At 47.5% G+C, this 14,989-nt stretch overlaps 1 protein-coding gene across 2 annotated transcripts; it reads right to left on the reverse strand.

Annotated features, from left to right (window-relative positions):
• Nucleotides 1–885: 885 nt before the first annotated feature.
• LOC101582369 (C-X-C chemokine receptor type 2) lies at nucleotides 886–6,978 on the reverse strand. Of its 2 annotated transcripts, none has more exons than XM_004641345.2 (2): nucleotides 6,903–6,978; nucleotides 886–2,981 (listed from the first exon to the last, which is right to left on the reverse strand). In XM_004641345.2, exon 2 carries the CDS (start codon nucleotides 2,956–2,958, stop codon nucleotides 1,900–1,902), a length of 1,059 nt encoding a protein of 352 aa, XP_004641402.1. In that variant the 5' UTR covers nucleotides 2,959–2,981; nucleotides 6,903–6,978; the 3' UTR covers nucleotides 886–1,899. The 2 variants fall into 2 exon arrangements, with proteins under 2 accessions (XP_004641402.1, XP_023557162.1); XM_023701394.1 differs by having other exon boundaries at nucleotides 886–2,905; nucleotides 6,903–6,948.
• Nucleotides 6,979–14,989: the final 8,011 nt, after the last annotated feature.

The raw sequence follows: 14,989 nt of genomic DNA on the forward strand, positions 1-14,989 counted from the left end.
CTCCGGCCTCCATATTGGCTCCTTGCCTCCTGTCAAGATTGGGTTGGTTTGGTATCTGGGGGTGTTCTATCCCTTTTGCTTTCTTACTCCCTTAACAAAGTGCTCCCTCCCCAGCTCCGAGAGCATGAGCTGGCCAGGGCAGGGCTCTCCATTTTGGGTGCTGCTATGTTCCCAGCCTGCTGGGACAGCTGGCCCTTCATACATACTGAAGGAATGATTCAAGTCCCTTGTTTCCTCTGGGTGACAGATTATACATCATTTCCCATTCTGCACTACTGCTGTCTTGTTACACTCTGGATGATGGACATGTGTGTGCTGGAAAGGAGAGAGCACAGGGTGAGGGACAGTGGGTGCTGCTCTCTGAGGTTAGGAGAGCTTCCTGCCCTCTGGGTTTCCAAGCAGGCTGACTGGGTGACCTGCCTGGCCTTCTGCCTCTCCTAAACCTGTCTGGGATGCTCCTGACTACTGGCTGACCCATGGTCCTGAGGAGCTCCGCTGGGCCTCCACACAAGTTCTCCCCATGATCTTCGCTCAGCAGTGGGGGCCTGGGGGGAACAGCATGAGCAACACAAAGGCGGGTCCCCGCCTTCACCCCAGCCTCTCTCTGTGGACCCAGGAACTAGCAAAAGAACGTATATCTTGAAAGACCTTCACAGTAGGACCTCTTCTCACCCTAGCTCACCTCTAAGGACCTCTTGGCGTGTTTTTGGTGGGAGTAATGAAATAAATACCCAACTAAAAGTGGTTTATTGAAAAAAGGATGTTTAATGATATTGCTTTACAAGAAATTGTAAGTAGGTGGCTAAGGTGTCTTTTGGAGCTCAGACTTTTTAAAATTGAGGTTAAATATACATAAACATTTACTTTTCTTTCTTCTCTTTTCTTTTCTTTTTTTTGAGGTGCTGGGGATAGAATCCGGGGCCTCACAAATGCTTCTCTACCACTGAGCTATAGCCCCAGTCCCCTTTTTACCTTTTAAGTGTACAATTTAGGGGCATCTACCACTCTCACATTATTGTACAACTCCCACACTGTCTACTTTCAGAACTTTTCCATTACTCTGAACTGAAATTCTGCATGCGTTAAGCAGTGGCTCTCCATCCTCCCCTCCCCCAGCTTCAGATAACCATTGTTCTCTTTTGTGTCTGGGAATTTGACTACTTGAGGCACTCTGTGTAAGTGGGATCACACAGGGTTGTCCTTCTGCAGCCAGCTTATTTCACTTAGGAAAATGTCTTCAAGGTTCATCCATAATGTACCAATCTTTTCTTCTTATGACCAAATAATATTCCATTGTGGGTGTACATCACATTTCATTTATCCATTTATTCATCAATGAACTTTCAGATTATTTCCACCTTTATTGTTGTAAGTGATGCTGTGGTGCAACAATATTTGCCCAAGTCCTCTAGAAGTGCAATGGTGGCATCAGGTGGTCATTCTGTGCTTGCCATTTTGAGGAAAACTGCCTTGTTATGTCTCATGGCGGCTCTACCATCTATCTACTTCCTCCAGCTCTGTGGGAGAAACCCACCAGTTTTTCCACATCCTTGCTAACAATTGCTATTTTCTCTTTAATTTTCTTCTTTCTGATAATAGCTTTTTCTGGTGGGTATGACATGACATCTCACTGTGTTTTTTATTTGCACGTCTTAGAAAATAGACTGTGTTGGGCTTAGCAATAGGAGGCCCAGCTCTATGAACTGGTGTAGTGACCACCGACAGGGGTGGAGTGCCGTGTAGTAAGTTTGGTGAAGATGAGCCTTCTGCTTCTTCCTGTAACCACAACGGAGAGGCTGCATCACCATGCACATCATAAACAGCCAGTGGACATGAGGCTTGGAATAAGATGCTACAGGAAAGAGGGGCCCTGAGGCACTGCAACCTGGGCAAACCATCTCAGAGGGTGGTGGATGTGTTCCCTGATGAAGAGCCAACAAAGGAAGGCCGGGCCTCCTTGGGCAAGTACTCTTTGCTGACCAGGCCATAAGTGACTATGATTTTGAGGAGCCCATGGCGAAACTTTTGGCCAATGAAGGCATAGATGAGAGGGTTGAGGCAGCTGTGAAGGAAGCCCATGATCTCGGTGGCCTCCAGAGCTGAGTTGATGTGACTGCGGCGCTCACACGTCTCCTCGATCCATTGGTTCCTCATAAGGGTGTCTGAGAGCAGGACCAGGTTGTAGGGAAGCCAGCAGAGTAGGAAGACAAGCACAACAGCGAAGATGACCCTCATGGCCCGGTGCTTCTGTCCCATGTGGGCCTTAAACAGCGTGCGCAGTGTGAAGCCATAGCAGAACAGCATGATCAGCAGCGGCAGGATGAAGCCGCAGATCTGGGGCAGGGGCCGGAGCACCAGGCGCAATTTGGTTGTGTTGCTGCCCATGTCTTCATAGCAGACTGGGGTGAAGTCATGCAGATAGACAACACTGCGGAAAAGTAACATGGGCAGGGACAGAATCAGAGACAGTCCCCACACTGCCAGGCACACAAACTTGACCAGGTGCCGCTTCTGGATTAGAGTGCGTGTGGCGTGGACAATGGCCAGGTAGCGGTCTACGCTGATACAGGCCAGGAGCAGGATACTGCTGTAGAAGTTGACTTCCTTCAGGAATGAGATTGTCTTGCACATGAATATGCCAAAAGTCCAGCTGTGTATCTTGGAGGCAGCCCAGAAGGGCAAAGTCAGGGCAAAGAGCAGGTCAGCGATGGCCAGGTTCAGCAGGTAGACATCAGTGACAGAGGAGGTGCTCCTGTTGTACAAGACCACCAGCATCACCAGGGAGTTTCCCAGAAGACTCAGCACAGACACCAGGGCATAGATTATGACTACAACATAACTATTGATACCGAGGGGCTCTTCATTGCATGGAGCAGAGTCTGATGGAATGTGGGACAGATCAGTGCTGTAATGACCAAAATCACCAGTAAAGTTGTAATCGAAGAAAAAGTCTTCCATTTTTGGGTAAACTTAAATCTTGCCTAAAGAGGAAACATGAGGGTTACTACACAGTAAAATCATCCTTCATTATCACCCACCGGGATTCTTTGCATTTGTGTACCTATTACATGGAATTAATTTTTACTTCTAATTTGGAAGGGATAGAAGCAGTAAGATTATGAGACAAAATAGTATATTTTGTGAAAAGGCTATTTTCTTCAATATTAAAGAGAAATTGTCATCATTTTATGTGATGTCACAATCACCCAAAATATTGGTGAAACTAACTTCCTTCCTTTCTTCCTTCCTTCCTTCCTCCCACCTCCCACCCTCTTTCCCTTCCTCTTTTTTCTTATTTATAAGGATTGAACCCAGGACCTTTAAACTGAGCTACATTCCCAGCTTTTTAATTTTTTTTAAATTTTGAGACAGGGTCTCATTAAGTAACTAAGGTGTCCAGGTTAGGTTTGAACTCACAATCTACCCTCCTCAGCCTCTCAAAATGTAATGAGGATGTGGAGAAATTGGAATACTCATTACTGATGGGAATGCAAAATAGTGTGACACTGGAAGACAGGTTAGCCTTTGCTCAAAAAGTTAATCCATGTCACCCAGCCATTCCTGTCCTAGGTCTGCATGCACAAGAGAATTGACAGTGTATGTTCACATAAAAAATTTATGCACCAGTGTTTGTTCCAGTACTTATCATAATAGTAAAAAATAGTAGAACAAACTAAATGTTCATCAACTGATGAGCAGATAACTTGAGGTCTATGCACCCAATGATCCAATGAAATATATTCATTCACCTCTAAGAAAAGCTAAACCACCACATAAATAAATCTTGAAAGCATTATTATGTGAAATGACCAGAATAGGAAAATTAGTAGAGAAAGAAAGTAGATTAGTGCTTGCCAGGGGCTAGAGGGAAAGAGGGGTGTTTTAATGAATACAGGATTTCTCTCTGGGGTGATGAATGCATTCTGGAATTAGTGGCAGGTGTTACATAGTCTGCTAAAATATCACTGAATTGCACACTTTATGTAAGTTTTATGGTGTGTGAATTATATCTCAATTAAAAAAGAATAACCAAAGGACACATAGCATTGCAGAGAAAGTGAGAATATTAAAACAACAACAACAGCAGCAGCAGCAGCAGCAGCAGCAGCAGCAGCAGCAGCAGCAGCAGCAGCAGCAGCAGAAGTCCTTGGAAGTTTTTCTCTTCAGTAGCTGGTAGGCTCTGGTGCTGTCTACTCTATGTAGCAAAAGGAAAACTGAGTAGATCTAAGCGAAACAAAAAAAATAATGCCCTTTAACCTGTAAGAGTGATGAAATCCAACCTTCACTTTCCTGAGAAGGTTTTACTTTCCCCATGAGTGATGGGGCCCAGATAAATTATCTTCTCACCACACTGTGACCACAGAGAGTGAAGATTTGATCAGTGGTGAACCCAGAAGGATGTGAGGAGGAGGGTGGGGCCCGGCTGGCCAGGAGGATGGGAGGCTGAGGGACAGGCAGATAGTGTAGCTGGCTGGGCCAGTGTGATTGGCTCAGTCTCACAGGCATGAGCAAGTTTTCTCCAAGACCCAAGGTTTTGTCTAGTGAAGTCATGAGATCCAAGATGGGTCACCTCTAAAAGCAGATGATTGGTGATGCTTATAATGGAACAGATGGCCCAAGAAAAGACTCAGTTTTCAGAGTGGGTGTAAGGCCTGGGGACAGGGGGCTTAGAGAGCGGACATCCAGTTGTGGCATCAGCCCCGAGCAGCAGGGCTGGGATGGCTGCGCAGAGTGTGTCCTCAGGTAAGTCCTGGGCTTGGAAGGGCGAGGGGGTCTGACTACAGGCATCTGGTGAGCTCATGCTTCTAGGCCTCCAGGGTCAGCTTGAGATTCCTGGGGGAGACCCTAAAGTCAGAATGTAAGGTCAGAAATTCAAAAGACAAACCAGGGCCGGACCACAGCCTCTAGCCTGGGGATGGGAGAGGATGCCAGTTGCCGCTATTGATTTGTGTTTTAATTTACTATTCTCTGGATGCAGTGAGTTGGAGGCTCAGGGGCAAAATAGAGGAAGGAGGACTGCACACATGAGGTCTACTTTGTACCTCATTAGTACATAATCACCTCCTGTCCTTACAGAGAGCTGTGATCAGCCCCAGTCTGTAGGTGACAAGACCATAGCACAGAGAGGCTCAGTCACCAGACCTCAATCCCAGAAGCTGTCATAGAGCAGCTGTCACTCAGGGAAAACCCAAGAAAAAACTCTAGCTCTGCTTGTTTTCAGTTTATCTTTAATCTTTACAGGGAGGCAGGGCTCTTGTAGCTGGGAAGGGGACCTAGGACTGGTAGGGAAGGGGAAGTAAAATGGACTAATATTTGACAGGTACATCAACCAGCCCACGATAAATATGTTCTTGTGTATCACAAACATGCGCTAATAAAAACGAGAACAAAAACATAGAAATCACTAGCTTTAGAGAGGTGATACAGCTAAGCAATGTGCTGTTTGTCTCCCACTAGTGCTGCTGTAGGTGACGCCCCTTACTGAAGTCACCTACTTGGTTAAAACTGTCCTTCTGTGAAAAGTTGCACGTGCACTCTTGTCTGGAGACAGCTGCTTTTCAGTTACTTTCTCCTATGTTCTAAGGAAAGGTGTCTTTCATATTCTATCGATTAACTCCAGGATTATTCAATCCCAGGAAAAGCAACTAAAATGTCATAGATCATAAGACTTTCTAGTCAGGAATTTTCTTTAGACTTACAGAATCCAGAGCTTCTGAGGACCTCTGGGATAGCAGGAGCCTGCACACCAGAAATGCAGGCCACCCAGAGCTTGTGATGGCTCTGGTACCCCCCACTGATGTGCCTCCCCACAAATTCCTGTACCTTGTGCCTGAACCCCTTAAATCAAGAGTGCCTTGCCCTGGAGATGCCCCACCCCCATCCTAGCTTGCTGGCTTGTTGTCAGTTGTGCGCCCCCATCCTTCCATCCCAGCTGGCTTCCTCAGGCAGCACTGGTAGGGACCTTTCCCAGTTACACAGCCAGGACTCTATCTGGGGCAAACGGCCTTACTTACGTTATTTTTAGCCTTCAGTACTGCTTCTACACAAACTTACCTCTCACCTCTTAAACACATTTATAAACTATGCATTCTTTCTTACTGAAGATTGGCCCTGCATGCACCAAGCGTGTAGCTCTGCTTTCAGCCCTCTCTTTTAAAAATAAACAAGTTCTTGAGACATAATTGAGTCCATCTGGGCACAGTTCACTCCTATCATTTGCAGTTTTGGGCTTTGCCATCTTCTGCTACTCTCCGCAATGAAAGAAAGAGCCTTCGCTGTTTGCTACACCCCTGAGCAGGAGAGCACCTGCTGATGGCCCGATTGTGTTCTCTGTGACTGAGTGGAGCTTCCTGGCTTGAGTGAAAATTCCAGCCCCTTGGCAACTCACAGTAGTTCAGCAACTCCATGGGTGGAGTGGATTCTAATTAGGCAATGCTATGAAAATGCTATAGCATGCAACATTTATAAGATCCCAAACATTTCGGGTAATCTTTTCAATACCAACAACAAATCCAGACACTTTACTGCAATCCCAGAATTCCTGCTTTCTTCAGCATAGCCCATAAGTCCTTGCATGTAGTGGAGGAGTGAGGAGTCCACAGCGTGTGCTCATCCTCTGACCCCGTCCTAACCAAAGCAAGGAAGGCTGCCTGGGTCTGAGAAGGCTGCAGGTCCAAGACTGGGGGTGACCACAGGTTGCTCCGTGTGGTTGTCAGAAAGGTTGTAGAAAGGGGACACAAGTTTTTTCTCTAGGGGTCACAGGGTCTAAAGCAAGGGGTGCAGAAGCCGAGGAGTGAGAAGTCCATCAGGGGAGAGAGCAGATGCCCAAGATGAGGCTGGGGGTCAGCAGTACAGAGAGAGGGAGAGAGAGATTCTGGGTGGTGGGAGGGTCCAAGTCTTACCAGGATGCTGGGCTCTTCACCTGTAGAACACCTCCAGGAGGGCAGCTGTGGCCCATGGAAGGGCACAGTGGTAAGAACTCTCTGGAGGAAGTGAGTGGTAGATTGGGTTGCTCAATTCAGGGAGGAGCTCCCGAGGGGCTGGGTGCTTTGGAATCTTGCCAGGCAGTTCTTGGATAAACTGTTGTCTGTGGATACATAAAGCTTATGTTGGAGAGAAATGTGTGGGTTTTTCTAGCCCACTTTTTGATTCCACAGAGGAGGAAACTGAGACCCAGACAAATGAAGGACCACAGGGCTCTCTCTTGTCTTGCCAAGATGCCAACAACAGGACTGACCCCCAACTCCAGCGGCCTCCAGCTGTGGCACCTTGCCACTCACCTTACCATTCAGCTTTCCTGTGGTGGGGAGGGTGGTGACTGAGCAGAGATGGAGCCTACACACCTACAGAGTGGGGCATCTTCTTCCCTGGACCTAGTGGTTTTGTCTCCTGCTTCAGAATCTGCAGGACCTCACAGTCTCTTGCTCCATGCCTTGTCCCCTTGAGAGCCCTTGCTCCCAACACGGGGTCCCCTTCTTGCCCCTCTTGCTTTTCACCTCATGCCCACCTTTGGATTCTGGTGCTCTTTTATGGCTTACAGGTTTGACACTGTCTGCAAATCTCAGCTCTGTAGGAGCTCCTATCCCACCTTTGGAGCCAAGACCTGCTAATTTTGGGGAAAACCCCAAGAATACAACATTTGCTAAAAGTGAGAATCCCACCCAAGTGCAAACACATTTTTGAAAATGTGTTGAGTGATACTAAGAATGTATTTTGTCCCATTTGCTGCTGATGAGATAAAAGGATTAACACAGGTAGAGCTAGGAACAAGCTCTGGCTCCCTCCCAGTGCCCACCCCAAGGAACAATGCCCCTGCAGTCCCCTTACTTCCTTAATCCTGGGGCCCAGAAAGCCCTCAGTCCTGGAACAGACTCACTCATCTGGGCTGCCCCAAGGAAAGGGCCCTTCCAACTATTCAGCAGACGTTTCACAGGATGTGTCACCAATCTTTCCCTGGGGAAGAATGCAATGATGTTTGGTCAGTTGTTGCTAAAATCAGACTGAGGTTCATCACCTCTAGAGAGAGGCAAATGAGAGCAGAACTAGCTGAGCAACACTGGGCGAGCCACTTTCCCTTTCTGAATCTCAGTTTACTCTTCTGTGAAATGGGGCCATGAGCAGAATCCAACTCACTATGTTGTGGGAGTATGAAATGAGGGATTGCCTGGAGGTCACTTAGGATACACCCGAAGCACAGTGTTAACGTTTGTAGCTGATCTCTAGTGATGGGAACGTTTATTAACAGGTAACATGACAACTCTCTCCCACCACATCTCCAATCAAGGGAGAGCAGTGAGCCGACCTTCAAGGCTGTCTCCTATGTGTGTCTTCATGTGCTGCTTCGACTTGGAGAGCAGCGGTCACATTTGTTGCATTCTTGAGTATCTACTTGGTTCTACTTCACAAAGTGTTGTTCAGAATTTGTATTTTTTAATCTTCCTGACAACCCTGTGAGGTAGGCACTCTGAGATGACGCAATGAAGACTCAAGAGGTTAAGCAACTTACCTACAGTGACACAACAGAGCTGGGGCTTAAACAATTTTAAAAATAGTTTTTATCTGCTCCACCTAGGTAAATCATGCACTTTGTCCACAGTGACAAGGAGTGGAGCAGACTCAGATTTCTGAGCTCTGTTAGGTGCTTCTCTGTCCCAGAAATCCAAATGCTAGGATGGCGAAGAGGTTGGGGAAACTGTCCTACCTAGCCACATGTAGCTAGTTAAATGTAAATTGATTTAAAAACTAAATAAAACTTTAGCTCCTCTATCACAGCCACGTGTAGCTAGTGGCTTCTATATTGGCTTGTAAAGACACAGAACATGTTCTTTACTGCAGAAAGAGCTTTCAGACAGCACAATCTAGGCAAAGAGTGATTTTAGCTCCAAGCTTCTGCAAGATATTGCTCCAGTTTCCAGGGGCCTCGGGGAAGGCTGAAGTTGCCAATTCCCTTCCATCAGGGTTGTGTTCCCAGGTTGGCTTAACTACCTGCTATTGTTCTACGGTGCTGTTGCTGCTCTGACACCCTTGCTGTGACTCAAGGGTTGGTGACAATCACGGCTGTTGAACAGGAAGAAAGCGAGGCCACCTTGTTGGGAAGGCTTCTGACTTGGGCTGCCGAGGGGGAGTTGCGAGGGCTGTGCAGGGGTGGGGTCTCCCATAGCAGCTGGGAGCTCCGACCTGCCTGCGGGCTAAGGTCCCATGAGACGCTTCTGAGGTGAGCTCCGGAGGTGCCCACGCCCTCTTGCCTGACAGCGTCTGCAGAGCCTGCCAGTCTGGAGCTACAGGCTTGCTTCTCTGAGCACTGGGAGCCTGCCCCTCCTTTTAACAAAGAAGATGCAGGCCCCCGGGCCCCCTCCGACTGATTTGCCTAAAACTTACACGCGCAGGTTCTTCCTCTCTCGCAGGTTCAGCATGGGTTGCTTCTCCTGTCTCCTGGGGGCTCCTGCCCCTGGCTGGGAGGCCCACTGCCTCCTCATCCGTGGGGTCCTGCCTCCTGGCCCTTCTCTCCCTCAGCTGGTGCTTTCCCTTCTGCGCTGAGCTTGCTGGGTCTCCTCATGTTCTCCTTGCTCTGGCATCCATTCAGTTTCAATTCTGCTGTATCCCCTTGTCACAGGCAACCTTATCGAAAAAGCAGGCTAAGACAGCTCTGTCTCCACTTCCTGACCCCCTGCTCATTGCCCAGAAGAACACTGCCCCTGGCTTTCTTCCTACTGCCCCACAGAAATAGCTTTTGCCTCGGTTAACAATGATCACTGGGTTGCTAAACTTAGCAAATGTTTTTCTTCAACAAAACTGCTTTAATACTAAAAAAAAAAAAAAAATAAATAAAGCACACTAATGGGGATCGACGCATGCAACGTGAAGGTATGGAGGGGAGAACTTGAAATTCTCACTTCCCTTTTCTTTCTCTGTTCATTCATCTCTTTCCCCAAGCTGACTACCACACATAGTTTTTGTGTCCATCTTGCCTCACGCAAATACAAATGCATGTCCTTCTCCCTTCTTTCCTTAATGAAGAAGGTTGTCTACATTGTCTGAACGTCAGCAATGTGTCATGGGTCTATTCTACCTCAGTATGCATAGCCCTGTCACTCATTTGAATGACTACATGATAATCCCTTGTTTGGAAATATTCTTATTCATTTGATAATTACCTTATAGATAAATGTTTAGGTTCTTAGTACAAGCATCCTTGGATGTAAGTCTTTGGGAACTTGTATGAGTATTTTGCACCTTAAGTATAGTTTTGCTGAGTAATATTCATTGTGCGTGTAACTTTGATAAATACTACTGAATTGTCTTGCAAAAAACTACCATGCCAGTTTACTCCCCTATACCCTGTAGAGCACTATGGCCACTGTTCCATCAGATAACTGGAAATGACATCTCATCGTTTACTTTGTATGTTCCTGAGCTGCCGATGAGCTTGAGTGTGTTTCCCTATAGATCTTTGTACTTTTCTTTTGTTAATTATTTATTCTTACCTGCTTTCCTTTTGTGTGAGATTGTCATTATGTCATCAATTTGCAGGCTTTTTTTTTTTTTTTTTTGTATTTTTAGGGAAGGGTCTACAGGATGTTCAGGGTCTCACTACTAGATCAGACTCGCAGTGATCCACCTGTTTATGGCCTCCCAAGAGCTGGGATTACAGGCGCGCACCACCACGCCCAGTCTCAATTGGCGTCTCAGCCTGCCCCAGGGGTGGGGCAGAAGGGCAGGCCTGGGGATCTTACCTCTGCCCCCTGAGTGCAGGTACTTTTTATGTACTGTGGGAATAGTGTATTATGAATGTTTGTTGGTCACATTAAAGTCTTTTCTCTCATCCCGCTGCACCCTGGGTTATTGTTGCTGCTGAGGGTAGAACCAGAGTCTTGCACATGCTGGGCAAGCGCTCTACCCCTGAGCTGCACCCTCAGCTCCTGCTGTGTGCTTTACAACAGTGATGGCGAGCCTGCCAGAGGTTTTAGTAACACAGCAGCCCACTCTGGCACAAGTGCTGTATGCTCACCACCATTGCTTTAAACTTTATTTATGCTGGCAAAGTGACTGCTTTCATTTTCTCTTCCTTGATCTCCATACGGTGGCACCCGCTGACCCATTCTCTTCTTATTTCCCTTTGACTTCTCTCGGCCTCATTTGTTTCTTCTCAGTTCATTTCTGAAATATGAAAGCTCCTTGGTTTCTCCCTGGGTCCTCCCTCCCCGGGTGACTCTGCTTGCACTCACGCCCTCAGCCTGCAACCTGTGCAGGCAGTACCTCTCATACCTACTGCTCTCAAGTTCCGAACTCCCTGGTGAAATGACCTCCTGCAAACTCCCCAAGGCCCTGCAGATGCTGCAAACTCAGGACACAGAAAATAGGTCGCATTGTCTTTCCTGGTATTCGGACTTCCCTCTCATGTGTCTTCTCCTTCACTGCTCTGCCCAAGCAGTGAAGGCCCCCAAAGGTCTCTCACTTCACACCCCCCTTGCTCTTCCTCTCCTTAACCTCACTCTGGACTTGACAGCTTCTGTCACCTTCACTGACTGTGTGGGGCAACGTTCTATCCTCTATTATCTAAATTACAACAATCATGTGATGATTGTGGGTTCTGGATCCCAGCTGGCTGACTCACGGATTAGTTGCGAGCCTTACTGGTTGTGGACAAGTGATTTAATCTTGCTGTTTCTCAGTTTCACTATCTGTTGAATGGGCACACAATGGGAGCACCCAGCACAGAGGGCTGTCACAGGGATTGAAAGAAATGACTCTGCTTTTATAGAGCATGAGAACAATGTGTGGCGTTGCTGCCTGCTGCTGCTGTTTCCGCTGGCTCCCCTCTTCCCTCCCTCACTCTTCCTCCTCTCCTTCCTCCTCTAGACCCCTCTGCCCTAAGCCTTTCCCTCCCATATCTACCCTCTCCTTTGCTGCCAGACAAGCTTCCTTCTTTTCTTCCTAAAACCCTGTAAGGGCCTCTGCCGCCCTCAAATAAAGTTGAGGTCATGACCTGAGCATGGTGCCCTTGCTGCTGGCTCCTGTGACTTCTCCATCTGGTCTCTGCCAGCTGCAGCCTTCATTCAGCTGCTGTGAGTCATCTGTAGACCCACAGGGTGTTCAGCTTCCCCATGGGGCCTTGGTGTCATGGCCCACGTTCCTGGAAATGTTGTTCCCTGTCGTGTGCTCTGCCAACCTCCCTTTTCAGTCCACATCCAGCCTAGGCTTTGTAATTATCCATCTGCTTGGCTGTTTCTTCCCCCACTTCTTGAAAGCCCTGGGCCCCAAACCAGCGTTAAGCGTATCCCCAGTGGTTCATACATTTCTGTTGAGCACTGAATAATGTAGCAAAGTCTGGAGAAACTGATGCACAAGGGAATCCCACGGGCATTTGATTCAGACAAGTAAGGAGGGCTGCTGCGGTCTTGCGGCTGTACTGTTTCAGTTTCTGCCTCCTGCTTTGCCACCCTCCGCGATTTCCCTCCTGCCACGCCATGCTGCCTTGGGGCCAGCCAGCTATGTGTTGAGACCTCCATGAACTGTGAGCTGAGATAAATCTTTCCTCCTTTGACTTTAGGTGTTGGGTATTTTGTCTCAGCAAGAAGAAAAAGTAGCTAAGCTTTCTTTTTTCCATTCTTCTTCCTTCCTTTTTTTTCTGCACTAGAGATTGAGCCCAGACCCTTGCATGTACTAGACATGTGCTCTACCACTTAGTGACACCCTAACTTTTTAAATGAAATTAAATTTTGTTTTATTTTATTTCTTTTCTCTTAAAATTTTATTTATTTATTTATGTATTTGGTACAGGGTCTCACTATGAAGCTCAGACTCATAGTGATCCTCCTGTCTCAGCCTCTCCAGCGCTGGTGATTACAGGCGTGCTCCACTACCCCCCGGGGCTCTGAGGCCAGTACAGCATGCGGTACCTGGAATTGAACCCAGGTCTTTGCACTTGCCAGGCAGGCATGTAGACCCCTGAACTATTTCCCCAGCCCCTTTATCTTATTTTATTTTATTTAAGACAGAGTATTGCTATGTTGTCCAAGCTGGCCTTGCACTTGTGATCTTCTTGCCTCAGCCTCCTGAGTAACTGGAATTATAAACAAGTACCACCGTGACATGCTAAGACCTGTGTTATTTGTTGTCCAAACTTCCCAGGGTGTCCCCAGCCTATGAGAGCAGATGAAGTGACATTAGTAACAACTCCAATGGCAGCAGCTGAGCCCCCCCCCCCCCGTGCTTGTACGGGACCTCTGCCTCGGTAGGAGCTCCCTGGGTATTTGGGGCGCTGCTGTGGCTGGACATATGCCACGGGACTGCTGTCCTTGCAGTGCTAGAGTCTGGAGTCATCTGCGGTGACCACTGTGGAACTCTCTGCTCGAGGGTCCTCAAAGTCTCACACAATTTTCTGGTGTTTGTAGAGCTATTTTGGTCTCCACTGGGACGGACAGGGCCTTTGTGGGAGCAGAGCTGAGCCTGACGGTGTTGTCCTTCCTTTCTCCAAACTGAAGGAGGAAGAGGAGAAGGAGAAGGGGGCTCAGCTTCTTTGCTCCTGGCATTCCAACCCTTTTGGATAAGTTCTTTTCTAGCAGCTTCTTCCTCTTTGAAAATAGGCTCTGCTAGCCATGCCCAGCCCCACTCACTTGTTAGAAAGATCTGAGCCCCCTTCTGGGATTCCTGCCTTTCTGACTTGCTTTCTGCTATGATAAAAATCCTGGCCCTAGAGAAGTGTGTGTGACAGTCTGATCTCCAGGAAGTCCTGCTGCTCTTTTGGGGTAACTCTATTACCTCTATTGCCGAGGAACCCTCCAACTCCTTACTGTGTTTACTAAGGAGAAGTTGTCACCAGCTCTCTGGGGCAGAAACTGTGGTTACAAAACTCTTGCTCCATGCAAAGGCAGTGGATGCAATTCTGCACAGCCCTGACCCCAAGAGGCCGTCCATGGGCTCTGGTCAGAGCCACAGGATTGCCAAACTACTGCCGAGACTCTGGCACAACGTATAAGGTAGAGCCGACAGGGCAAATGCCTGTTGGGACACACAGTGTGCTTGAGGGCCAGGACAGGGCAGCTATATGACACGTCATGGAGAGGGGCCCACTCTTCTTCTGAAACAGGTTTCTCAGAAGTGCCACAAGTAGGTGCCCAGTGGGCAATAAGCCATTTGCGTAAGCCTTCCTGGCTGGAGCAGGGGAAGTGATCTTCCATTGTGGCCAGCTTGTCCTCCATCTTCATTGAAGTCTGGTTGGGCATGGCACAGGGTCACCTGCTCTTGGCCCTTGCTTCCAGGCACTCACAGCTTGGGGCCACCAAGGCACACAATGATTAGATGAGAAGGGCAGAGTGCCCCAGGCCTCCTCAGACACCCTGGAGAGCAACCGTGACCTTCACCTATAGCTAGGGAGGGTGAGGGTACAGCAACACAATGCCTTTGGAAAATATAACTGGCCCTTCTCCAGCCCTGGCTTCTGTATTTAGAAATTCAGCTAAAGAGTGTGAAAAATATTTTTTAAAAACATGTACAGATTTTCCCCACTGTTATTATTCCTTAAACAACACAGTAACTATTGACATTGCATCTTCACTGTATTACTTGTTACAATTAATAGAGAGATGATTTAAAGCATAAGAGAGGATGGCTCGTAGATTGCATGCAAATACTATGCTATTTTATACAAGGGACTTGAGCATCCTCAGACATGGGTGTCTATAGGGAGTCCTGAAACACATCCCATACAGATACTGAGAGGTTGTAGTTCAGCAGTTTTTAAAAATGTTAAACATCCTCCTACCATGTGATCTACCTATATGGAAGTATTTGCCACAGAAAAATGTGAGGATATGTCTACACAAAGACTTGTGTACAGATGCTTAGAGGAACCCTATCTGTAATAGTCCTAAATTAGAAGCCACACAAATGTGACAGGTGGATGTATGAACAACATGCAGCATATCCATACAGTGGGGTACCACTCAACAATGGAAAAGAACTTCTGATAAATGCAATAACCAGATGA

Source organism: Octodon degus, unplaced genomic scaffold (genome assembly GCF_000260255.1).
Source record: "Octodon degus isolate 3935 unplaced genomic scaffold, OctDeg1.0 scaffold00135, whole genome shotgun sequence".
Taxonomy (NCBI): domain Eukaryota; kingdom Metazoa; phylum Chordata; class Mammalia; order Rodentia; family Octodontidae; genus Octodon; species Octodon degus.

What these genes read in the sequence shown, in the direction of transcription:
- LOC101582369 (XM_004641345.2), bottom strand. Translation starts at nt 2,958, where the DNA reads ATGGAAGACTTTTTCTTCGATTACAACTTTACTGGTGATTTTGGTCAT.